The 27,221-nt window shown below is 45.3% G+C and overlaps 1 protein-coding gene across 1 annotated transcript; it reads left to right on the forward strand.

The window, feature by feature from the left end:
* The first annotated feature begins 428 nt into the window (after nt 1-428).
* On the forward strand, nt 429-24,996 carry SHPK (sedoheptulokinase). The gene is made up of 7 exons (XM_047081098.1): nt 429-647; nt 6,110-6,251; nt 14,268-14,451; nt 14,992-15,144; nt 16,129-16,304; nt 20,057-20,257; nt 24,444-24,996. Exons 1-7 carry the CDS (start codon nt 480-482, stop codon nt 24,854-24,856), a joined length of 1,437 nt encoding a protein of 478 aa, XP_046937054.1. The 5' UTR covers nt 429-479; the 3' UTR covers nt 24,857-24,996.
* Nucleotides 24,997-27,221: the final 2,225 nt, after the last annotated feature.

A 27,221-nucleotide genomic window follows, 5' to 3' on the forward strand; every position in this document is an offset into this window, starting at 1 on the left:
TGGGAACTGTAGTTTAGTCGTAGCCCGACCATGAGGAAGGATTGGGGGCGGAGCAGAGGGGCGCAGGCGCCTTGGGAGGGATGAGGGCTCGGGTGTGAGGGAAGATTAAGCCCCTTTTACGACACAGAGACCCCTGGAGCGCCCAGTGCCTGTCGGCGTACCCTGCGCTAGTTCGGTAAACGAAGCCCGGGCAGCGCTGCACTGCCCTGGAACTGCTGCCTTGCAGGACGGGCCTTCTAGGTCCCGCCTTCCATAGCCTCTCCGCCTATAGCCAGGGCCTGCCATGAGGGGTGGCGCGGGGCTCCGCTTTTCTTGACCAATGGGAAGGCGAGAGGCCTCCATGTTGGTGTGGCTGAAGGATTGGCAGGCGAGGCCTCGCGTCGGTGCCTTGAAGCCGGGTGGATGTGCGGGAGGGGGCGCTACTCCTCCGACGTCAGCTGTGTTGCGCTTTGAAGCTTTGGCAGCTTCGCCCTCCGACTATGGCTGCACGGTCGGTCATTCTCGGTATCGACCTGGGCACTACGTCTGTGAAAGCGGCCCTGGTGGAGTCCGCGCCCGGCGACCCATCCGGGTTCTTGGTACTGGCGAGCTGTGCCCGGGCTGCGCGGGCCGAGGCAGCGGCCCAGAGCGCTGCGGCAGGGCCCCAGGTGAGGCAGCGTCCTGGAGTTGCACCGCCTCGGGGAGCCACTCTCTTGCTCCTCAAAGGAGGCCTCCCCCCAACCCCTTTTCTGCAAGGAAGTCTCCCCGATTTCTCCAGTCTGCCTGACCTCTGCCTGTCTGCTGCAGCTCCCTCTGATCCGTTAGGTTTCTTCCCGGTAGCTTTCCCACCTGCTGGCACCGATCTCCTTCCTCACTCTCTGGCCTCTGGTGTCCTTGCTTATGGCGCTGTATCCCCGTGCTCTCAGCCCTCCACTTGACCTGCGGGAAATTTCTCTCCTTGTGTCTGTGGAGTGACCTCAGGCCTCTCTTGTTCTTGCTGTCTCTGCACCTCACACCTGCCGGTGTCAAGTTTAGGATTCAGTTTGTTCCCCAGGGCAGAATCTGGATTTTCCTCAGGAACTAAGAGGAGGAATCAGGGCGAAAGAGGCTCTTCTCATTCTGCAGGGGTGGAATGTGGACTGGGGAATTGAAACACTTGGTCAGAAAAAGACACCAGGTTCCAAAAGCTGAGACACCTTGGAGGAAGGACTGCAGAGACAGAAAGACAGGAGAGAGAAGCCGATTAAAATGTTAGAAAAAGATTGGAGTCATCATTGTACTCAAAACTAGTGTCTTGTGAGAGTTACAAGGTAGAAATGGGGGAGAATTTCACCACAATGAGAGCTCTGGGTTCAGTAACATCATCAGTTCTTAGAACTGGATTCCATTAATTCCCTGAAAAGGTAGATTCCATTAATCTACCTTTAATCTAAAACTGGATTCCATTAATTCCCTGTGTTCAGTTAATTGACAATAGAAATTAATATGTAGGAATTTTCTGTGTAACCTTTGGACTTTTTTTTCTGGATCTCTGCTTGTTCTTCTAGTTGTAATAGGAGGCCTCTAAGGCCCCTTCCAGCCACAAACTCGATTTTTCTGGGCCATACTCCCAAGAGCTTGTTTTTCACAATCTCTTGCCAGTTATCTGGACTCAGTTGTTTACAGTTCAGAGTCCGTCTTGCTCAGAAACATTTCAGAGGATAAAGATTACAGGAGCACTTTGCATTTTCATTTTTTTTTAAATATATGAAATTTATTATCAAATTGGTTTCCATACAACACCCAGTGCTCATCCCAAAAGATGTCCTCTTCAATATCCATCACCCACCCTCCCCTCCCTCCCACCCCCCATCAGCCCTCAGTTTGTTCTCATTTTTTAAGAGTCTCTTATAGCACTTTGCGTTTTCATAGAGACTTTCAAAATTAGTTTGGTTGGGGCATCAGGATACTTTAGAATGATTATTTCACCTCATGGACTGTGAAATGGAGGCAAATTCAGCTCTGACCCTGTGGGGGTGAGCAGCTGGGATTAGAGGATGTGAGTTTAGGCAGTGCCCTTTCTCTTGCAATAGGGCCACTTCTTGAAAACTGCTTTCTCCGCTTCCCCCAGTGTTCAGCAGGCTGTTCCGTGTTTACAGGCACACAGTGTGCCACACCTGCCTAATGAGGGGTTTCGGAGAGGCCAGTAATACCCCCCTTGCATCTTCCATGTGTGCTTTGTGCTCTGGGACAAACGACATTGCTGTAATTTAATCTTTAGCAGAATTTCTCCACCTTGGCACTGTTGATACTTGGGTCAGATGATTCTTTGTTGTGGGGAGCTGTCCTGTGCATTGTAGAATGTTCAGCACCCCTACCTACTACATGCCCGTAGACCCTTCCTACCCAGTTCTGACACCCCAAAATGTCTTCATATTGCCAAATGTACCCTAGGGGACAGAAACACCTGGTGTCCCTGTGCTCTCTCTATGTCCATACTTTTCATTCTTAAGAAGTATTGTGTAGAACAAGGCCAAGCTTGGCAGCTGTATAGAAAGTCAGGCTTTTAGGTGTTTGCAACCTTAAAATACCAGGATTTTTGAGTGAATCTCTGTGACCCTTTCGGAGTTAGTTTTTCCTTTCTGGGCCTCAGTTTCTTCATCTGTAAAGAGGGGTGTGGAGGAGGAGGGTTGACTTGAGTTTCTAAGTTCTGTTCTCAAATCTAAAGTTCTAGGATTTGATCTGGATAGAGTGATTGATAGTCTGAACCAAGAAATGGAGGCAGCGCCTTTCCTGTTACCTGTGGGTATGCCCATTGTCCGAGAGCTACTCCCTCATCATACTCACCACTGAAACTCGAACTAATTGCTGAACACTGACTGCCTCCTTGTCTTCGCTCCCACCTGGCCCATTTCCCTCCTTCACCGTCCCACCCACACAACTCACACACCAGTGGGCCCATTTTAAACAGTGGCTCCTCTGTCCTGGGTTGATATACCATCTGGCCATGTGGGAACTCTTTAAACTAGCACTGTCCTGTAGAAACTCTAGCTACAAAGCTGACCCACACCTGGAATTTCCAGTTCTCTAGTATTAAAGTAAAAAGTAACAGCTGAAATTAATTTTAACTGCATATTTAGCCCCATGTATCCAACATACTTCAATATATAATAATGAATATAAATTTATTAATAAGGTATTGTGCATTTTTCATACTAAATCTGAAGTCTGGTATGTATTTTACACTTGCAACACATCTCAATTCAGTGCCAGCCATGCACCTCCTCTCTGCTGGGCTCTCACTGCCCAGCCAGTTCTGCTGTAGTCTCTCCCATATACAGTCTCTTTAGGGTCTGGGGCTGCCTCCTCAGGAAAATGATTTGTGTTCCCTCTGCACTTTTTTCCCCATTCTACTCATCCTCACCTTCCTTTTTTTCTGTTTCTTTGTTCACACTTGTTTGGAGCCTAGAACTGCCCCTGTCCAAGGCCAGCAGGCTGACGGACAAGTGAGGGGTCTGTCCCAAGGAGGGGGAGGGCTGTGTTCTGCCCTGGGCAGGATAGCCTGGGGCTTGAGGGCTCAGTCTTCAGATGCTTTTCCAAGACCGGAAGCTTTCTCAGTTCCCCAGAGACCAGACATTTATTAAGAACGGAGCCACATTTCTCTTCTGAGTTTTCCAGGGGTCCTTCTAGTTGTTAAGCTTATTATACCTTGAGGTGATTTTTGTGTGCCAGAAACATTGCACTTTGGTTGAAATCAAAGTAAGTATTCAATTTACTAAATTCAGAACCCTAGTTCTTAAACTTTTAAATTTAGCTTATAAATCTGGTTCCATTTATAAGTCTAACATGTCACTATCATTTTTGAGGGCCTTTGAATAATACTTAATGCTATTTCAGTTATATTTATATATATAGATAAATATATATTTATCTAGTGTATAATTAAGATACACTATTACACTAGATAAATATATATTTATCTATATATAGATTTATATTTATATTTTTATAAATAAATTTATAAATATTATATTTATATATATTTATATTTATATATATTTATAAATCTATCTATCTATCTTTCTCTCTATATATATTTAGGTACTGTAGTTGCCTGACCCACAGCTTTTCATAATACTTAAATAATTCTTATAAATCTAATAAGTTAAATGGATAACTACATAAACTTTAAATGCTCTTATATGTTTAAAATCCTTTTATAAGTATACAGTAATGAGATTTGAACTTATAATCACAAATTGAGATCAGTTACTCAATTTCACATTTTAACTTGGAGTTGCAAAGGTAACCTAGGCCAAATTCTCTTAAACATATAAATTTACCTAAAATACCAAATGCTCAAATTTCCTTAAGCACAAATGTTAATCACATAGGTATGACTCTTTTAAACATGCATGTTTAATTCTTGATCAAGGAAGCAGTTCTGTCATCTGGGTTGCTTTTCCAAGTGTATATATTTTGGTGGCCTCCTTAGCTTATTGAGACTTCTTACTGATTAGAGGCATCTCCTGGGATGGGATGGGATCTTGGAGTCTGATTTCTAGCCTTTAACAGAGACTTCATAATTTAGAAGAAGAGATGGTCATGGAAACCTAAATTTTTTGGTGTGAGTCACCTACTTTTGAAGTTATATTAGTTTCTACCTCCCACCCATCTGGATGTACTGCTTGATTGGATTTGGCATTTCATTATCTCTAAGATCCCTAAATGTGTTTTCCCATCTGATTCCAGACACCTCTAACTTTTTTCAAATCCTGCATTCTATTCATATTCTTGTCTCTTAAGACCACTGGACCCAGAGATATTAGCATGCTATTTGATTATATTCTTAACTCTCATGACTTTGTTTTTCAAGGTTATTTTGCCTAGACAAGTTTGTAAGGAGGCAAATCAGGGGAAAAGGCAAATCAGGAGAAGATGGTCCTGACTGTCTTGAATCTCATTTCCACCCCTAAAAATCTTTCTATACTATCAGTCTCTTTCTGGGTACCTTATCTCATTGCCTAATTAATCTTCTGAAAACACTGCTCTGATGATGATACTGTCCCATTCAGAAAGCCCCAAGGGCTCCCCATTGGCTTTAGGAGGAGCCCCTTACTCTGGGGCTCAAGGTCTGCCATTGGGCTCACCCTCTCTTTTATAGCCTCATTTCCCACCACACCCTTGCATGGACCATCTCACTGTTGCTGTTCCCAGGTATTCTCTGGGCTTTCTTCTTGCCTGCCTTCCCTAGTGGATGTTTTATTCTTTTTTTTTTTTTTTTGTAAGTTTATTTATTTATTTTGAGAGAGAGAAAACACGTGCGCAAGTGGCCCAGGGTGAAGGCTCGTGTGTGAGAGCCAGGGAGGGGCAGAGAGAAAGGGAGAAAGATAATCCCATGTGGGCTTTACGCTGTCAGCACAGAGCCTGATGCAGGGCTTGATCTCAGGAACCGTGAGATCATGACCTGAGCCAAAATCAAGAGTTGGACAGTTAACTGACTGAACCACCCAGGTGCGCCCCTGCCCCCCCCCCCCCCCGTCGGTGTTTTGTTTCCAAGTCTAAGGCCTGGCCCTAAAGGCACTGAGGAAATGTTTGTCAGATGGATAAACTAAAGTCCCAAGTAGAAGCAAACACTAGGGCTTGTCCACGAGGCCTTTCCTGGCTACACCTTTCCTTCCAGGTTCCTTCCTGCTGTGTTCCATCCTGCCCTTATCCCAATCCTCTGTGTGCCTTGAGATAGACCTTTAATTGCTCCTTACATCTTGGTCTTGTGTTTTCCTATCCTTAATGTTAGACTGTCAGTTCCTATAGGGCAGGGGCAGTGCTTTTCTCAGCTCAGACTTGCCCACAGTAGAGGGCAGAGTCTTAGCCATTTTGGAACCTCATCAGCCCCAGCGCCTCACCTGTGCAGGGAGGGAGTGGAATCTCGTCCACCACATTCCTACTCTAGGTGCTGCTGGAGGTGGTGGAGAACCCTCAGTCCCACATGTCATCCGTGAGCCTAGTCAGCAGGTCCTGGAAGTGACCCCAGTGGAATTAGCTGGGCAGCCCAGGAAATCCCTTGGGGCCTCTGCCCTCCACCCCCCCCCCCCCCCCCCCCCCCGCCTGTCTGTGTGCCACTGCCTGACGCGTCCTGTTCTGTTTCCAGGGGCGGGAGCAGGATGTAAGCAGAATCATCCAAGCCCTAAATGAGTGCCTTGCTGCCCTTCCTCAGCAGTTGCTCCAGGAAGTCTGTGGCATTGGAGTATCAGGACAGATGCATGGAGTCATGTTTTGGAAAACAGGCCAAGGTATGCTGGGCTCCAGGGATGATCATGTGCTTCTAGCAACCACTGTGGAACAGCAAAGTGCTGCGGAGGGCTCTCTCTGAAGGATCGGGTCACCCTGCAGTAGGAATGGAATGGCACATGTTGTCTCTTGTATTTTGTGTACGTCCTGTATGTTGTGTACCTCCTATCTTGTACAAATGTGTAATGAGTAAGCGAACTGTCCACTCACACACCGTCCATCAGCAGGGTGAGGGAAAAGAGTAACTTGTCTCTGATTCTCTGTAGGATTCAGTGGAGTGGATTTTCCACAGCTTTCTCTTTTGTGTCAGGGTCTCAGAGCATCAAAGTAGACAACTAAGAGATTAGTGTGGTTATAGGAGATGCCAAGACACAGTGGAAATACTTTTGAATTTGGGCATAATTTTTGTTGTTTGTCATAGTCACAGACATTTGTGATTTTTGAATTCCAGGGCTTGTCCTTTTTATGGGCTCAAGTGCTAAGAATTATTTAGTTGGTTGTCTTATATCTTAAATGCCACAGTGCAGGTGACCTGTTATTTTTGGCCTCTAGGAAGAGACTTATTAAGCCAGCAAAATAATGATGAGTAATTTACATGCCAGATGTTGGGCTAAGGATGTTACCTGCATGATCACATTGAACATTCCTGACATCTTCATGATATAGGTTACATTATTGTCCCCATTGTGCAGATGAGAAGTGGAGGTTCTGAAGTTAATATGCCTGGGCTCATATGGCAGCAAGTGGGGACTCCAGCTTTTGAACCCAGGTTGGTGTGACTTCAGACACTAAGCTTTTAAAGGCCTCTTGGAGAACCAAAGCTGCACGAGGGTGCAACAGTTCAATGAAGCCAGGAACTTCCCAACAGAATGTCTGAGGAAGGATTAGGATATTATGAGCTCCTATTACAGCAAGCATTAAAAAACTTTTTTAACTAAAAAGTTCTATACAGACATAAAAGTAGGGAGTATTATGGACCAACACACACCCATTACCCAGCTACTTTACTGCAGGGTTTTTTTTATTAAGGTTTAAAATTTATTTTGAGAGAGAAAGAGCATGCACGAGCTGGGGAGGGGCAGAGAGAGAGAGAGAGAGAGAGAAACCCAAGCAGGCTCTGCACTGTCAGTGCAGAGCTGGATTCAGGGCTTGATCTCACGAACCGGGAGATCATGACCTGAGCTGAAATCAAGAGTCAGACGTTTAGCAGACTGAGCCACCCAGGCACCCCCTACTGTAGGTATTTTAAGTAGAGGATGGATGGCTACTTTGGGGGCTGTAGTTAAGGGGATTTGAACACCAGATTCACCCCTTTTTGCCTGGAGAGTCAGTGATTCCAGTTCCCTGGGGCCAAGTGAGTGGTGACCTGCTTCTCAGCAGCATGACTGGTGTCTAGTGATGCATCCTTTGATTAGTTCCCAGGAGGGGCTGGGTGGACTGTAGAAGCCAGTGCAGGACCTCTTGCTTCTTCCCTCTTCCTCATCTGCCTGTTGTCAGGCTGGCTGGGACCACAGGAGCTGCTTGGCTCCAATCAGTAGCAGGAGGAGAAGGCCGATTAGGGTGTTACAGCTGACCTCTCAGAGGGAGTCTAGGTTGTAAAAACTTTTTAAACTCCTTAATTTTGCATTAACGAGAATAAATGTCCTTTTAATACTAAAACCTGTCCCAAAGAGGACAGCAGAGATCTAATGATTGTGGTCTGGTCATCTGCCTCCCTTTCTGCCCATTTCCTGGACTCTGTAACAACCACACAAACCATTGCCCACATTGTTGGAGAGAGCTGCTTAATATTTCATTGAGTCAGCCCACATGCCTCCTTGCTTTGTTTTCTGCTTCTGGGAAGGAGGGAAACCACTATTTGACGATGGTAATACTTGCTTAGCAGAGTTGAGTGAAATCGTACTTGGGATCAAGACATTGTGTTTTTAATGGTGGCCATAAATCAGTTTAGCTTCAGTACCTACAGTGAATAAGGCTCAGTACTTGACCCCACGGGAGACGTAGAAACTAGCAGACAAAGCCCTCACCTTCCAGGGCACACTCAAGGCAGTCAACACAGACAGGCACCAGTAAGCCGAGCGGAGAGCTAATTGCTTCCATGAGGGCACAGGCCAGCCAGCGGGGAGAGGAAAAACAGTGAGAGTGTCTTCTGAGAGGCCTGTGGTTACGCCTGTAGACTCCATTTCGAGGGTCAGTAATAGCAGGAGAGAAGTGGGCATGATAAGACCAAGCTAAAAGGCAAGCGGCTGACTGGGAGAAAATGTTTGCTTGTGTGAATAATATGGGTACATATAAAGAAATAAGGACAGAGAAAGGACAAATGGTCCTTTGGAAAATGGGCAAAGGATACCGATAGGCAGTTCCTAGAAGAGGAAATACAAGTGGCTAATTAGCATATAAAAAGAGGCTCAATGTCATTAGTAATTGGGGCAGGGCAGATGAAAACAATAATGAGAAATCATTTCCACCCACTGAATTGTAAGAAATCAAAGTTTGAAAATGTCAAGGTTGGGAAATGGGGTGGAAAATTGATATTTTTAAATATGGCCGGTGGTAGTATAAATTAGCATGGCGGTTTGGAGGGCAGTTTGGCGGGGGCCTGTTCCAAACAAGGGGGCTGCTGTGACTCAGCAGCTTTGCTACTTGGTATCTGCTCAGGAAAATTACTTTACCATGTATGTGCATAAGGAGGCGTAATCACGGTCGTTCATTACCCTGTTATGGTAGCGAAAACTGGCGTTTAAGCGCGTTTAAGCTCTGGGGAATGGATGCATAAATGGTGGTATGCCCAGGCTGTAGGAGGATGTGCAGTGTAGTCAAAAAGAATAAGGTACATTCACATACACTCACATGGAAAGGCCTCTAGAACATTTGCTGGATGTTAAAAATAACCCCTAGAAGAAGAAATATAGTACAATGCTGTTTGCTTAAAAAAAAAAAAAAAATAGACAAAAACAAAATAAAGTCAATCAAGCCAAACAAAATATGTTGTGTGAGTGTGAAAACTTGAGATAGTTCCCCACAAGTGCTAACAGGGACAGGAATGGGGCCAGGACTCAGGTAGGGGTATAAGCGGACCTCTGGCTTTATCTGTAATAGCTGAACATCTCATACCGAGAATGCATTCACTTGTCACTTCTGTAATTAAAAAATTAAAAATATATCAATTCTTTGCCGAGAGAGAGAGAGAGAGAGAAGGAAGAAAGAAAAAAGTTAACAAATATCAGACCAAATTCTGAAACAGAGTGGATTTGAATCTTGGTTCTACCATTTAATAGCTATGTGACCTTTGGCAAATTTTTCTTAACTTCTCTCTGCTTCATTTTTCTTGTAAAAAGGGAAGAATTATCATGCCTATATTATAAGGCTGTTATATAGATTAAATGAATTATTTTTGAAGTGCTTTGAAGAATACCTGGTACATAGTAAGGATTCCATATTTGTTTTCTCATACAAACAAAATAAAACTGTTAGTAAAAAAAAAATTTTTTTTTAAAGGATCAAAGAGTTTTGGAAGCAGATAAAAGGGTTGAAAAAAAGCTGTAGAAATCCGGCTTTGGGCTGGAATAAGAATCCCAACTTTAGGGACACCTGGGTGGCTCAGTCAGTTGAGCATCTGACTCTTGGTTTTGGTTCAGGTCATGATCCCGGGGTCATGGGACTCCATTGCACTGAGCATGGAGCCTTCTCCCTCCTGCCACCCTCTCTCTTTCTCTCCCTCTCTCTGCCCCTCTCCCACTCACTTACTCTCTCTTTCTCTCTCTCTAAAAAATACAAGAATTTTTAAAAAGTAAGAAATACATGTTTTAAAAAAAAGAATCCCGGCTTTAAGTGTAGGTACAAATACAGTATGTAGTTGTGGAGGTGTACTGCTTTGCCCCGACTCCTACCCCAAGTGAAACTTCATACACTTCAGGTGCATGATCTGTTAGGCACCTCCCTGCTCTTCTGGTTGCTGGCTGGGGATACCAACCAGAGTTTGACAAGCTGTCTCAGAGCCTTTGCCCTGACCCATCTACCTGCAGCATGTATCCCCAGACATTCTTTTTAAAAAAATTTTTTTTAATCTTTATTTATTTTTGAGAGAGACAGAGACAGAGACAGAGAGCAGGGTAGGAGCAGAGAGAGGGGGAGACACAGAATCCAAAGCAGGCTCCAGGCTCCAGGCTCCCAGCTGTCAGCACAGAGCCTGATGCGGGGCTTAAACTCACGAACCGTGAGAACATGACCTGAGCTGAAGTCAGATGCTTAACCGACTGAGCCACCCAGGCACCCCCTCCCCAGACATTCTTATGGCTCACTCTCTTCTTTCATCCAGGTCCCTCCTCACACGTCACCTCAGAGAAGACTTCCGTGATCACCCTTCAAAAAAATCTATCACTGCTGTTTATTTCTTCACAGCAATGAAAAGTATCAGATATTATATACTTGCTTGTGTATATTCTGTATACCTAGCATGTAAGCTTCATGACAGTAGTGACTTTTTCTTGTTGATTGCTGCATTCTCAGGGACTAGAACCCGTGCCTAATACATATTAGATACTTAATAAACATGTCATTCAATCACCCACGTATGAATGAACAAATGGATGTTTCATGGTCTGGAACAAAGAGGGGAGAGGCAGTTAAGTTTCTTTCTTTGGTTCTTAATGAAAAAAATTTATAGGAAAATGTAATGATTTTGGCTCCCAAATCTGGGGCCTGAGATCAGACATAGCCACAAAATAGCTGCATGGGAGGCTTTGCCCTGCTTTGCTTTATGGTAGGCATTGTTCTCATCTGGAGGCCATCTCAGGACATATGGAGAACAAATTCTCATCTCTGTCCATTAGATCCGGAGTGTTCTTGTTACTGATAACCTTTCTCAACTGGCACTCAAGATTCTTTTCCCATTCTGCTACAGTGGTTATATTTATATTTTGTGGAAGTGTGAGAAATATTCCCTATATGAGAAGAGGAGAAAACAAAACATATGAGGGATGTGTATTGTCTTTCTTGAAGGCTGCTGCAAATCTTAGACCCCAGACAGAGTTTAGAAGGTAAAGATTCATTTGCATCATCATTATCATCACTAACATTAATTGAGTACTGACTGTGTCAGGTACTGTTCTAAATGCTTTACATGTGTTAACTCATTTAATACTTACAACCCTACACACACAACACACACTACATACCCTAACCCTAACTCTAACCCTTCCCCTTGCCACTAGTCTAAGAGTGAAGTTGACACATGGCAGGAAGAGCTACCAGGACCCAGGAAAGAATTATAAGTATCCTTTACCTCTGGGCTTCCGGATACAGTTGCCACCAAGATGCTGAACTAGCTTGACAGCTGGCTGTCTCTGCCAAGGTCAGTTTTAGAGGAATCATAAGAGAAAAACACCAAGGAAGGGGAGAACATTGTGAGAGAGCCTGGGGTGATGGGGCTGCTTTGATTTGGGATGTGTGGGTTGACAGTGGCTTGGGTCTGGGGCAAGAGGCAACCAGCCTTGCCTGTGAGAGGATAAATCAGGAGGGGAACAGCTGGTCCCTTGGACTGCCGTGGCTTTGGGACAAGCAGCATTGTCCGCATACCCTCAGCAGCTCTGGTGTCTTCAGGAATAAAATCAAGGCAGTGGAGAAAAGCAGGAGTCTCTTTCCAAACCCCAGGGCTGGTGACATTGTAATCTAAGGATCCTCAAAACATTGTTTTTTCCTGGGAGGCAGAGTGGAAGTACTGACCTGAGGAGATGTTTTGCAGGGTGGGATGGATTAGCTGCAGATTTACCCCAGGATTCATTCATCCTTTCCAGCCGCTTGGAGGCTGGCAGGGATTGGGATCTGGCCCATTTACACTGACTGACAGAGTAGCCAATAGTCCCAGCACAAAATGAGTTCATGGGCCAGGACAATAAGACATTTGAAGAGCACAGCTGTTTCACAAGAAAAACATTGTGCCAGGTGATTTGATGGAGATTCTTTGAGAAACAACTGTTAGAATGGTCAGTCTAATTTAAAATTAGCTTGACATACCTACTAAAATGTATGAAAGGAGAATATTAGCAAGAAAACATAAAAAGGACCAAGGAGAATTATTAGGTCTGAAAAAATATAATGGTTGAAATAAAGAATGTAATAGACGGGATTAATAACAAAATGGATAGAACTTCAGGACAAATTTGAAAATAAAAGATGCAAATTTAGAAAATCTCTCAGAAGGAAGAAGAAAAGGACAAAGAAGTAAAAAATATAAAAGAAAAGGTAAGAGATATTGAAGATACAAATAGAAGCACTAGCATCTGAATAATAGGAGATCTAGAAAAGGAAAAATAAAAGTGGTAGAGGAGGAAATATTTGAAGAACTAATGAAGAAAATTTACCATAACTGACAAAATAATATCTTACGCACCAGACTGAAGGGGTGCATAGAATGTCAAAGAAGGGAGAGAAGGAAAACCTCACAGCCAGATATATTATAGTGAACTTTCAAGGATTTCAGACAAAGAAAATACCAAAAGCATATACAGTGAAAGACCAGATCCTATATAAAAGAATTACAAGCAGATTGACTAGACATTTTTCAATAGCAACATTCTATGTAAAAATGCAATGGAATGGTATTTTGGTTACCTACTGGTGTATAGCAAACTACCTCCAAACTCAGTTACTTAAAACAGCAAACATTTTATTATATCTTGTACAATTTACTTCTGCATATCAGATAGAGCTACTGTACACGGAGTTGATGGAGGTTGCTTGGGAGTATTTGTGTAGTGGACAGATGGGTCTGGAGGGTTCAAGAGTGGCTCTACTCAATGCTTTATGCCTTGGTAGGGAAGGCTGGAAGGCTGGAGTCAGCCTGGAGGATGGCCTTTAGATGCCTACATGTGACTTCTCCATGTAGTTTCTCCAGCATGGTGGCCTTAGGACTTCTTTTTTTTTTTTAAGTTTATTTATTTATTTTGGTGGGGGGAGGGGCAGAGAGAGAGAATTCCAAGTAGGCTCCACATTATCAGCATGGAGCCCAATGTGGGGCTCAATGTCATGAACCATGAGACCACGACCTGAGCCGAAATCAAGAGTCAGATGCTTAACTGACTGAGCCACCCAAGTGCCCCAGGTAGTGGGACTTCGTACATGGTGGCTGGCTTCCCCCAGAGTGAGTGCTCCAAAAGGCTCTGGTGGGAGCTGCAAGACTTCTATGACCTAGCTTTGGGGGTCCTAGGATGTCACTACCCCCACATTCTCTTGGTCAAGCAAATCATCAAGTCCAGCCTAGATTCAAGGAAAGAGGATTTAGATTCTGCCCCTTAATGGGAGGAGTAGCAAGGAATTTGTGGCAATCTATCACAAATCTACAAAGTGTTTTTAAGTATTGAAGAAAAGGAACTTAGGACCTGGAATATTACAACTGTCCTTCAAGTATGAGGATATGAAAAGATATTCGGAGCCATATAGGCCTTTAGATGCTTTGCCACAGAACGAACTATACTGAAACTAGTTTTGGGCATTTGAAATAAGAGCAGAGAAAGATCCAGAAGATTTCAAGAGATAAATGACATAAATGAAGTAAAGATGGCTAGATTCCTGAATAAAGTTTGATGCCTAAAAATCAGTTAGCTAAGACCAAAGTAAAAGAGAAAATACATCCATCGTCATCCAGAATCCAGTCTAGGTAGTATCCTCATGGTAAGAGTTGGAAGGATGGAGACTAGGGGACTTGAGAGTGTGCTAAGTTTCTTTCCTTACAGGGTGAAAGGGGATATAATATCAACTGTAAAAAATGAATAAAAAGGAATATAGAAGAAGTGGGATAAATGGAGGGAGTAGGTGACTTGCCCAGGGTCACACAGCCATTGGTGACGGAGCCAGGTATTAAACCCAGGTGCTCTTACATCAGAACCCAGGTGTGTGAGTGAAGCATTATCATGGGTGATAAAGTCGTGCTTTAACCTCACTAGCAGAATGGTCTCACGGACATGCTGCTGCTGGTCAGTGGCTCTTTTCTCTGTGTTTGGTAATCTCCTTTGTTTCAGGCTGTGAATGGACAGAGGGAGGGGCCTCCCCTGTGTTTGAGCCCAGAGCTGTGAGCCACCTGGTCACATGGCAGGATGGCCGGTGTAGCAGCGAGTTCCTGGCTTCTTTGCCCCGGCCAGAGTCCCATCTCAGTGTGGCCTCAGGGTTTGGCTGTGCAACCATCTTCTGGCTTTCGAAGAATAGGTACGGACAACTGTTTTTGAATTGGATTCTGGGTTTCCAGGGAAATGAGAGTGGCCAGAGGGCTATACCTCCAGCTGGTCAGCATCACTCCACATGCTGGAGTGTTCCTCAGTGAGGTGGCCTGGCACAGAGTGTGGTCACAGGACCTAGACTTGGTCCAGAGCTGCTTCATTTCTCAGAAGTCTTGGTTATCTGATTCTAACCAGGGGCGGAAAGAAAGGGGCAGAGAGGACAAGGGACTTGCCAAGGGTCATGTGGTGAGTTAATGGTAGGGTCAGGGCTGATGAGAACGGCCAATGTCGGGTTTTCCCAGGCGTTCTCCCCTGAGACCACTCCCCTAAGGCTGACTCCAGTCAGCTGTGTTTTGAGTGGCTGGGAGGTCCTCACCCCGGGAGGTTTACTTGTCAGGGAGCTGCAGCATGTGGGGTGCTGGTTGCCACCCGGCTATGCCATGTCTAGTCCACTGCCTGCAGCTAGGTGTGGTGCATGCTTTCAAGTTGCTATTAGACCATGTTGAATTGTTTTTGATATGAAAACTAGCCCAGAGTTCCTGAAGTCCTATGATGCAGTGGGCACCATCCATGACTATGTGGTTGCCATGTTGTGTGGCTTGCCAAGATCCCTGATGTGCGACCAGAATGCTGCTAGCTGGGGATATTTCAACACTCAGAGCCAAAGCTGGAACTTGGAGATGTGAGTATATCCTTGCAGGCCGGCTCCAGGCTAAAGGTCAGAATCTCTAATGTGAGAGCTTCAGTGGGACTTTCCCATTCAAGAAGAGTGGAGGATTCCAAGAGGCCAGGAATCAAGTTCCAATGTCCTTCAGCCTGTTTCAGTCACCAGGCATGGGTGGGCCTAGCTGTCAGCGAACCCTTGCAGGGGGTTACCCTGTACGCCATGCTGTCCTGCTCTTCCACAATTGCCCAGACCTAGGTTGGCTTCCCCAGTTCTCTGTGACTCAGCCCTAGCCTATAGATTTCAAAGAATAACTTTCACTATAATAAAGTTTAAAATAAGGTTAAAAAATGGAAGTAGCAGTCTTGAGAGATGTCTTTTAAAAGTTCTTTTTAAGCAATCTTTTGCCTTTTCAGATCCAGAAATCCAGTGCCCTATAAGTTCACTTCCTTCAGGGTCCAAATTCTGAGCTCTGTAATAAAACAAAAAGCACCTGGTAGTTCAGGTAAAGGACTTTCCAGCATGTTTTATAAAATTGACAGCCCGTGTTCACTAACCCCGAGTGATGAATGCGTTTGGTATTCAGGAGACTGATGGATTTGACTTTGGTTTGGCCTGTGCTAACTGATTGTGACTTTGTGTTGGAACTCTATCTCCCTTTGCAGAGTATTTGTGTTCCCTTCAAACATAGGAGGCTGAGTGGGGATGATATCTGGCTCTTGTGTAATCCTTCCTGATCACCCCTGCTTACACTGGTTGTTTTCTTTCCTGGAAGGCTAATCCTAAGCTTTTGAAAGCCAGTGTTCATTCTTTAAAAAATACAAGTCTACTTCTCATGGTTTTAAAAAAAGCCAAAGAGGCCGTCTCTGAAAACACTGGATTCTACCCTCCCTTCCCTTATGTGTTATCCTCTAGTGTTTTCCTTTGTTGAGTTTCCTGGAAACAACAAAGACCAAAAAAACCCAGCACCAGGTAAATACACTGTCCATTTTTGGATTGCAGATTGAGGACCTCAGGCTTTCCCATCCACCTGCTCCCAGACATCGCTGAGGCGGGCAGCTTGGCGGGCAGAACTTCCCGTGCCTGGTTTGGAGTCCCAAAGGGGACGCGGGTGGGCGTGGCCTTGGGTGATTTACAGGCCTCCGTCTATTCCTGTATGGCCCAAAGGACAGATGCGGGTAAGTCTTTCTTCTGTTCTTTCCTCAGACTTCTACTGGTGCCTTCTAAGCTCCAGCTCTGTGTGAGGGTACAAGGGGAACATGTACCAAAGCCTCGGCATCCTGTTGATCATTATTCTGTAAACATGAGAAACAGCCTCATTCCTACAGGTTCTAAAGCCCCTCCCCTGGGAGCTTGCAATCCTATAGGGCAAGTTCTGTCCCTGACCACAGTCTGTGCTTTTCCTTTCCATGGCCAGGTAAGGGAAATGACTGTTTCTAGCTGGCTGATTGCTGTGTAACTCCATGACCAAGAAAATAGATTAGTAGATTAGGGTTTTTGTTATTGTGTTTCTCAATGAAAGTTCCATCTCATCTGATTAGAAGTGCAGAGTCTTTTCTGTATTCAGTGTAAGAGAGTCACAGTGAGATGGAGGCTGCAGTCTAGGGCAGAGCTTGGTCGACTTTTCCTGTAAAGGATCGGATAATAAATATATTAGGCTTTGTAGGCCATGCCGTTTCTATCATAGCTACGTAACTCTGCTGTTAGAGCCTGAAAGCAGCCATAGCCAATACATAAATGAATGGGTGCCGCTGTGTTCTAACAAAACTTCATTTATAGACACTGAAATGTGAATTCCATAGAATTTTCACGTGTCATGAAATTTTCTTCTCCTTTTGATTTCTTTTCAACCATTTAAAAATGTAAGAACATGCCACTATGATTGTAAAATGCTGCAGCCCCTTTGGAAAACAGCCTGGCAGTTCCTTAAAAGTTAAACATGACCCAGAAATTCCACTCCCAGGTGCACACGCCGAAGAGAACTGGAAGCACGTGTCCACACAAACAAGTGTCCACACTTCACCCAGATGTTCCTAGCAGCATTGTTCATAACAACTTATAATTCAAAAAGTAGAAACAATCCAAACTCCCACCAACTGATAAATGCATTTAGAAAGTGTGCTATATCCACACAGCTGAAATGCCACAACATGGGAGTGAAAGGGAGGAATGAAAGAAACCAGTTCCAAAAGGCCGTGTATCGTATGTTTCCATTCCTGTGAAAAGTCTAGAACAGGCAAATCCATAGAGACAGACAGCAGATGAATAGTTGCCAGGGGCCGGGGGAAGCAGTGATTGCTGATGGGTACAGTTCCTTTTTGGAGTGATAAAAATGTTTTAAAATTAGATAGTGGTGATGGTTGCACAACTGTGAATATACTAAAAACCACTGAATTATACCCTTTAAAAAGTTGTTTTTTATGGTGAATTGATGTGAATTATATCTCAATAAAGCTATTATTTAAAAAAAAAGTGAAAGCCATTCTTAGCTCTCAGACCATACAAAAACACATGGCTGGGTGGGTATGGCCTGTGGGCTGTTGTTTGCCCCTCCCCGGGCTAGGGGAGAATTGGGGCCTGCCTGCCCAAGCTAGGTGGTTGCAGGATGGGGATTTCATTTGACCCTCATGGCAGCCTGGCCAAGTGAGTCCACTCTGGGAGCCCCTCCCTGTTACCAAGGGGAATGGAGAATTCATTCATCTTACCTGAACTCTCTTTGTAGTCACGTCCTCTTTCATCCATCAGATAGAACTATTACACTTCAACCCTGACTTTAAAAAGTCTGACCAGCCTTCTCTATGTAGTTTATTCCTATTTCGTTTCATTTCATTTCATTTCATTTCATTTCATTTCATTTCATTTCATTTCATTTCATTTCACTTCTTTCTCTCTTTCTTTCTTTCTTTCTTTCTTTCTCTTCTTTCTTTCTTTCTTTCTTTCTTTCTTTCTTTCTTTCTTTCTTTCTTTCTTTCTATGTTTATTTTTGAGAGAGAGACAGAGCACGAGCAGGGGAGGGACAAAGGGAGAGGGGGAGACACAGAATCTGAAGCAGGCTCCGGGCTCTGAGCTGTCAGTACAGAGCCCGAGAGGCAGGGCTCAAGCCCACAAACCATGAGATCATGACTTGAGTGGAAGTCAGACGCTTAACCGACTGAGCCACCCAGGCACCCCTATTTTGTGGTATTCCTAAGAAATAACATTTCAAGGACTGTTATTGTTTTGTTTGGGGTAGCAATTCCTCATTCAAGATTAGCTGAGAGGGAAAAGTGAAATTCTGCCCATTTTGTTGGCACTTATATGTGATAAAGTCTTTTAAGGTCAGAAGTTTTTCAAAACCTTCTTTTCTCCCAAATTTTCATCTAAAATCAATGCTCTGGGAATATGTTAAGTTTGTTCTGTGGCTTTTAATTTTCCCAATACACCAGCTCTTTCCTTGTATCATTTCATCTCAAAGTGTGAATGTCAGGGAACTCATGTGGGCTTTGGAGTCAGTCCCCAGGCCTGGGTTAGAATTTAGCCCCTCTCCTCCTTCTGGTGTGGCCTTAGGCAAGTGGCTTTTCTTCCTGAGCCCTTGTCATCATCTAAAATGAGGGTGACAACACTTTTCTCATGGGGTGGTTGTGGTGACACAGTGGGCTGGTGCCTGTAAGGAGCTTGGTTCTTTCTTACTACTCTGGTGGTTTTTAAATCATAGGCTGTTCCCTCGACAGAGGGCTCTCCTGTGCCTGGATGTAAATGTGTGTCCTACATAGTAAGTGAGGGGCTAGTCAAGTGGGAAGAAGCTAAGAATTAGGCTCCCTCTTCAGTGAGCTGGCTGTAGTCTCTGGTTCCAGATTGTGGCTGCTGGCTGTAGTCAGTTGTGCTGTGTCTAAGGGCAAGGTTGGTTGGCCTCCATCCTTGACACCTCCACTTCGGGGGACAGGTAGAGGGCATGTTGCTTCTGGTAAACAGTCATGGGGAAAGGCTTGATGTGGCAGAAGGTAAAGGATATTGACTTTCTGCGATTTGTTTCTGGTCTCCTTGCTTCCAAACCCCACTAGATGGGAAAGTTAAACGTTGACCTCAGTTATTTCAGACCCCAATAGACTGAGAAGCACAGGCTTTTTGGCCAAGTCTTGTGAGAAGTGGAAGAGAAGAGACTCCTAGAACAGTCCACAGGCCCTGGCCTCAATCCAGAGGAGAAAATCATCCCCTCCGTGCTGGGTCTGGGACCTTTTCCCCCACTGGTAGAGGAAGGTTAAGAGAGCCATGGAAATGGGAAGGAGGTGGTGCTTGCCGAAAATGAATGAAGCCTCACCAGAGAGTTAAATACTTGGGCTGAGCTCTTTCTCCCTGCAAATATTTCTCTATTGCTGCGTAACAAATCACCCCAATATTCAGTGGCCTAAAACAGCAAACATTTATTATCTCTCAAAGTTTCTGAGAGTCAGGAGTCTGCATGTGGCTGGATGGTTTGGCTCAAGGTCTCTCATGAAACTGCAATCAAGCTGTTGGCCCCCTGGGACTGCAGTCATCCAAAGGCTTGACCAAGCTTGGCGGATCTACTTCTTAGTTCATTCATGTGGTTCTTGGCAGGAGGCCTCAGTTTTTTGCCACATGGGCTTCTGCACAGGGCTGCTCATGACATGGTGCCTGCCTTTCCCCAGAAGAAGTGATCCAACACAGACGCTGCAGTGCCTTTTTATGACCTGGTCTCCAAAGTCACACATGGTCACTTCTGCTTTATTCTCTTCGCTAGAAGCAAGTCACCGAGTCCAGCCCACACTCAGGGGGTTGTGGGGGGGGGGGTGCGCAGGAATTAGGCTCTACATCCTGAAAGGAGGAGTACCAAAGAATTTGTGTACCAACACACTCTCCCCCTTGCCCTTTTGTGACTTGTGACCTCTGGGTCAGCCTGACAGGCCTAACTTCTGCTTTCTTTGGACCCTAGTTCTCAACATCAGCACCTCTGTTCAGTTGGCAACCTCCATGCCTCCAGGATTCCAGCCGGCACAGACTCCAGACCCAACAGCTCCAGTCACCTACTTCCCATACTTTGACAGGACCTACCTGGCGGTGGCAGCGTCACTCAATGGGGGCAATGTGCTGGCCGCGTTTGTCCACATGCTGGTACAGTGGATGGCTGATCTAGGTAAGGTGTTGCCCATACAGTGATGTGTTCCTGCTTGTCCTTTCTATGTAGCAGTGTCTTGGTGCTTAGTGTGTTATTTAAGCTTCTAGATTCATGTGTCAGACCCAGCCAGGCTCCAACACATTCCTTCCTTCCTTCCTTCCTTAGGGATCTGATGTATAGCCTTCCTTCCTCTCAGCTTCTGAGCTGCCATCACCTATGGTTTTTTTTTTTTTTGAGGGGGCATCTTCTCCCCTAACCTTGACTATGGAATATCATAATAGTGTCTTAGCTCTCCCCTGCCCCACTTGGTCACCTTCTCTGTCAAGTAGTCTCTGGGTCCCTTGCATTTGAAGTCTTCCTTCTAATGACTTCAGACAGCTGAAAATAAAATGATCAAATGTGGATGGTATTTGACAGTATTATAAAATCCTCATAGCACTTATTCCTGGCAAGTAGTTCCTGACTCCCTTTCTTAGAAGGATCCCTGGAAACTGATGCCCTCCTGCTTTCTTCAGGATAGAACTGATCAGACCTCTCTCTGCTCTTCATTTGCAGGGAAACCTGCAACCTCCTTCTTTCAGAAGAGGTTCTCTTTCCAAGCACTTAAGGTAGAAATGAAATTTCTGGTCAGCCATGCAGATCTGGGGAAATCGTGTTCATCAGGTGCACTGGTCCACCTGTAGGAGCTCTGAATCAGGTCATTCTGGGGAACTTTCAGCATAGTAACAAAGTGAGGCAGAGCAGCAGGGAGCCCATAGGAAGCTCATTACTGGTTGTGTAGACAAGCGTCACTGACCCATGTCAGTCCTCTCTCAGGCTGGCCAGGGATGTCAGGATTTCAGGGGAATTCTGCCCCCTTGGCTCGGATCCCCTCAGGAATGCTTCATTAAAAGAACAGAACTTGGATTTTGTTTTGTCTCGCATCAGAAAAGGTTTTCAAGAACCAGTCATCAGAACCTTCAGGCAAGCCCTGTATTTAGATACTGGTTTAACTGGATGACTCTATCAATTATTGACTGCGTTGACTGGTATTTCTCTTTATACAGAAGTGACTGTTATTTTTACCCCTGAAAGAGATGGTAATACTTAATTTCTCTGTAAGATCCTTTCAAAAAGAAAAGTCATGGTTCTTATTTTCATGAAACTGAGTACTTTGAAGGTTAGTATTATAGGTAGCTTAACCTTTTATGAAATTTCTACACTGTGCCATTTGATTAAAAAATATATAGATGCAAATACAACAAGTTTATTCAGATAAAAGACATCACATCTGTTAACCAGAAATGGAAATATTAAAACATAATGTGTAAAAATTAAACTCTCTCTCTCTATTCAGAATACCCTAGGTTTGCATTGTTTTCCAGAAGTTGGAAAACAGACAGTTCCACCCTCATGTGGTTTAGAGCAGGGACTCTGGAGCCAGGTGGCCTGGGTTTGAATCCCAGCCCCACCACTTCCTTGTACCCTTGGGCAGGTTCCTTATCCCGTCTGTTCTTCACTTTCCTCACCTGAAAAGAGCTGCTAGTACCTACCTCAGAGGACGGCAAGGATCAAATAAGTTATACTGCAAAGCACTTAGAATGATGTCTGGCCCATAATAAGTGTGATACAAATGCTTGTGTGGTGGTGCTACCCAGGAGAGTGGCCTCAGTTCTCAGCTCTGTCCTAAGTCATTATGTGGCCTTGGCAAGTCCTTTCCCCTTCTGTGTTTTTTCAGTTCCGATGGTCTGTGTTTCTAAGCCCATGATGTGAACATGTGGCAACTCAATATTTAGATTCTGATGAGGTGGTAAGCCAAGGGATGCAGAAACAGGGCTAGAAGCCAGGTCTCTCCAGTCTCCAGCTGGTATAGACCTTCCTTCAGGTGCCCCTCAAGGCTGCGGTTGTGGCCCAGGTGTTTCCCAGTGAGGAAGAACACTTTATTTTAACATTTTCTTAACATTATTAAGGATATACAAGCACATGGTTCATTGTTTTGTTTTGTTTTTAACTATAGACTTTCTTTTCTTTTGAAAGTTTTCCACTCATGTCGTTTTTCTGTTCCATGATCTACTTCAGGATACCACATTGCATTTCATCATCCCATCTCCTTAGTCTCTCTGTTTTCTTTCTTTCTTTTTTTTAAAGTTTTTATTTCTTTAAGTAATCTCTATACCCAACCTGAGGCTCAAACTCATGACCCCGAGATCAAGAGTCACATGCTCCTCTGACTGAGCCAGCTGGGCGCCCCTCTGTGCTTTCTACTTGATTGATCTGTTTTTTTTCTATTTCATTTCCCTTCCCTTTCTTCCCATCAGTTTCATGGTTTTATATTCTTCATCTATTCTTTTAGAAGTTTCTAACACACTGTGTTTCCTAGGATATGGAGAGGTAATCCCTTCTGCACATTGCAGTGCTGGTGTAAACCAGGCCTGCTTCTAAGGGGCAAGTATGATGTACGTAACTTTTGAACCAGAAGTTCTCTTCCAAGGACTCGGTCCTACAGATTTATACACTTGTACACACATGCTAGGTTACTCACCAAGCACATGATTTTTCTGAGATTTTAGTAGAATTTTTAGAGGGAGAGGAAAGACATTTATTCTGGGTTTTTTTTTTTGTTTGTTTGTTTGTTTAACGTAGGCTCCATGCCCGACGTGGTGCTTGAACTCACAACACAACCCTGAGATCAAGAGTCGCATGTTCTACTGACCAGGACAGCCAGGTGTCCCCATTCTGACATATTTAACCAAAGTCCTGCTGATCACATTTTGGCTATAATATTTAATTATTTCTCTCTCCCTCTTTGTTTCATTCCTGAGTGTGTATGGTTGAATTTGTACAAGTTAAATGTGCTGCCAATGAGACTCCATGGCGACTCTGGGGTGGTGGCTGTCAGCACTGGCCTGCACACTGGAACCACTTGTGGAATTAAAAAAAGTTGTTTTTTTTAATTTTCTTTAAAAAAAATTTTTTTTAACGTTTATTCATTTTTGAGAGAGAGACAGAGCATGAGTGGGGGAGGGGCAGAGAGAGAGAGGGAGACACAGAATCTGAAGCAGGCTCTAGGCTCTGAGGTGTCAGCACAGAGCCTGACGTGGCGCTCGAACCGATGAACTGTGAGATCATGACCTGAGCCAAAGTTGGACACTTAACTGACTGAGCCACCCAGGCTCTCTAAAAAAATTTTTTTCTAAGGTTTATTTATTTACTTAGTGCTACCCGGGGAGGAGCAGAGAGAGAGAATCCCAAATAGGCTCCATGGGCTCAATTTCATGACCAGGAGATCATGACTTGAGCTGAAATCAAGAGTTGGACGCTTAACCACTGAGCCACCCAGGTGCCCATGCTTGCGGAGTTTTTAAAACAATGCTGATGTCCTCGTCCTGCCTGTAGAATGCTGATGATTTGGCTGTGGGGTGGGATGGGGCAGGCATTTTATAGAAGTTCCTCAGGTGATTCTACTTCAAAAGCGTGGTCCTTGGGCCAGCAGTACTGGCTTTTAGAAGTGAATAACAAATACAGAATCTTAGGGCCTGCCCCAGCCATACTGAGTCAGAAACTGCATTTTAATAAGATCCCTAAGTGATTCATATACATATTCAAAGGTGAGAAGCATTGGTCTAGACTGGTTGGTGGTTTTCAACCTCTGCTGAGGCTGGGCTGGATTGTGATCAGCACTGTGATCCTGGGGTTTCTATGACACTGCTAATAAGTCTAGTAGCAGCTGTAATGATGCTTTTTTTTTTTTTAGGTTTATTTTTGGAAGAGAGAGAGAAAGTGGGGGAGGGGCAGAGAGACAGGGAGAGAGAGAATCCCAAGCTAAGTCCCATGTGGGGCTTGAACTCACAAACCATGAGATCATGACCTGAGCCAAAATCAAGAGTTGGATGCTTAAACGACTGAGCCACCCAGGTGCCCCATGACGATGCTTTTTGATCAGTGTATTCATTTGTCCTCCTTGGGAGCATTGTTGTAGGATGATTAGTTGTAGGATGGTTAGCGCTTACAGCAAACTTATGAGATCTCTCCTTTAAGTCTAGGCTGGGGTCTGGGGCAGAGCACAGCTAGCCAGACTATGTGAGTCCCTGAGCCAGGAAACATCCAGCCTCAGTGAGAAGCAGCAAGTAGATCTATCCCTGCCCTCTGGGAATTCCAAACTGTCTCAGCCTGCAGCAACAGGTGGGGTGCATGAACTCACACAGGTCTTTTCTGTTCCTGGAAGGTCTGGAGGTCGAAGAACCCACTGTATATTCGTGCATGATCCAGGCAGCTGCACAGCAGAGAGACACCTGCCTAACTATCACTCCAACGGTGTGGGGCGAGAGGCACCTGCCGGACCAGCTGGCCTCAGTGACCAGAATCTCCTCCTCTGATCTCTCCCTGGGTCATGTGACCCGGGCCCTGTGCCGAGGCATTGTTCAAAACCTGCACTCCATGCTTCCATTTCAACAGCTCAAGGAGTGGGGTGTGGAGCGGGTGATTGGCAGTGGGAGTGCGCTGTCCAGGAACGAGGTTCTGAAGCAGGAGGTGCAGAGGGCGTTCCCTTTCCCAGTGTCCTTTGGGCAGGATGTGGACGCAGCTGTGGGGGCAGCTCTGGTCATGCTCCGGAGGAACCTTAATCAGAAGGAGTCTTAATACATTCTTTGGCCAAAGGACTTGCAAATTCTATCTAATTAGCAATTCTCACATGACCTTGGGGTCATCCTTTTCCTGGACACATTTGTGGGCAGCTTTTTTTTTTTTTTTTTTTTTTTTAACGTTTATTTATTTTTGAGACAGAGAGAGACAGAGCATGAATGGGGGAGGGTCAGAGAGAGGGAGACACAGAATCCAAAACAGGCTCCAGGCTCTGAGCTGTCAGCACAGAGCCCGACGTGGGGCTCGAACTCACGGACTGTAAGATCATGACCCAAGCCGAAGTCGGCCGCTTAACTGACTGAGCCACCCAGGCGCCCCTGTGGGCAGCTTTTAAAATTTTTTTTTTCAATGTTTATTTTATTTTTGGGACAGAGAGAGACAGAGCATGAATGGGGGAGGGGCAGAGAGAGAGGGAGACACAGAATCGGAAACAGGCTCCAGGCTCTGAGCAGTCAGCATAGAGCCCGACGCGGGGCTCGAACTCACGGACCGCGAGATCGTGACCTGGCTGAAGTCGGACGCTTAACCGACTGCGCCACCCAGGCGCCCCCCCTGTGGGCAGCTTTTAAGCAAAGCTTGTTCTCAGGGCACCATCTTGACCAAGAACCTACGTTCAGGGCATACTCTAATAATGCAACCAGGACTCATCAACTGGATCCCAAATCAGTACTTTCCAAAAGAGACTCACCTGGGAACTGGTCCCAAATATAAATATGGTGAAGAGAGAGAGAGAGAGAGAGAGAGAGAGAAAGAAAAGGAACAGTACCCCAGCATCCCGGTCAGCAGGCTCATCTATGACTCACCTGTAGACAAAGAGAAAATAAATATGGACTTTAGGCACCAAAAAGTCTGGTGACTGTGTGCTCAAAGTAAGAAAAGAAGACCCCCCCCCCCCCCCCCCCCACCAATCCAGCTTTGGATTGTTTTTAAAAGGACATGAAACCCAGGCTTGGGTCACATGCACTGTTGGAAAAGTCCTTCCCTACTGGATTGTGCCATGTGACCCTGAGGTCCCTTTCTCACTCTTGTTCTCCCTTGGCCACAGCTGGTTATAGCTGAGGCAGGGGGTCGCCCAGGGCAGTAAAGCAGACTGGCTGAGATGAAGATGCAGGGATCCATGCTGCCTTCTCACCATGCACTTCCCCTCCAAGGACAGCCTGCTGCAGTGGAGCTGCTCCAGATCCTTAACACAACTGGCTTGAAGGCACAGAACAGGGAAGGAAAGGTGGGTGGCATGACCAGCAAGGGGGACGGATGCTATGTGGCCCCACCATTCAAGCACATTGTTCCCAGTAGTCTGACCAGGCAGGACCCTTTTTCGGGGGTGTGTCTGGGCAGCAGTGTATTTTTCTCCTGCACATTCTTGGGAGGTCTTCCAAGGAAAGGGATGCAGCTGGGCATGCTCCTGTCAGAGAGGATGGTCAGTTTAATCAGAGAGAACCCCTTATCCTGCAGGCCCTAGATTTTCTTTCTCTTGGTGTCGGCCTTGCTGGCCTACCATGTGTCTCTGGCCTGCAGAAACATCCCACTGGAGTCAGCATCCATGTGGGGGTCCCAGAGCATCTTAAACCTTTCTGTAGTTGGTAGGGATGACCATGGAATGGCTCCAGGAAAAGGCTGTCATTCCTGCATCTAGTTCCAGACTCCTAAGAGTGATCCCAAGGCTCAGGCAGGCCTGACTCTGAGACTCCTAGGCAACTATGAGTTTGGGAAGTGGCCATGTTGTTTCTTTGTAAAGGTCACTTTATGAATTATGTGGTTGTCTGAGCTCTTAGATTAATCTGCCTTGCCATGCTGATTGGATTTCAGATACTAAAGCTCATTCTTTCAGAGCTTTGTCCCTTTAATAAGACACACCTGTCTGCTTTGGGAACACTGTAAATTATGGCATAGCTGTAGGGCTTGGTTTGGCAGGTTGGACATAAGGATCATTTGTAGGTTGTTCTGCAGAAACCCCCACCTGCTCCATGATTGTACCAGGACAAGTAGCTGAAGATCACTCGGGAAAGTCATGTGAGTTTTCTCTCAGCCAAGATGAGTTGACACCATTATTCTGGAGCCCCTATGGAAGGCCTGTGAGAGAGGTCACCTTGGGATAGGCCGAAGGATAACAGATAGCCTCTCCATCAGGAGGAGTTGGCCCTCTGACTCCTGGGAGGCAGCCTGTCTTGTATTCTCAGGGTGCTATGGATGGAGCCTGTAAATGTAAGATTAGGAACTGGATGCAAGGCCAGGTAGCCCAGACCAGTGCCCAGTGCGGTGCCGGAACTCTCTGTTCCCTTTCCACATGTCCACTCTATCTCTGAGGGCTGAGCCTTGCGCAGTCCAAGCTTGCCAGCTAAAATCTCTGTTACTGTTTTTA

This window comes from Lynx rufus, unplaced genomic scaffold, assembly GCF_022079265.1.
Source record: "Lynx rufus isolate CCGP_SWC_20201006 ecotype Redwood Valley unplaced genomic scaffold, mLynRuf1.p SCAF_18, whole genome shotgun sequence".
Taxonomy (NCBI): Eukaryota; Metazoa; Chordata; class Mammalia; order Carnivora; family Felidae; genus Lynx; species Lynx rufus.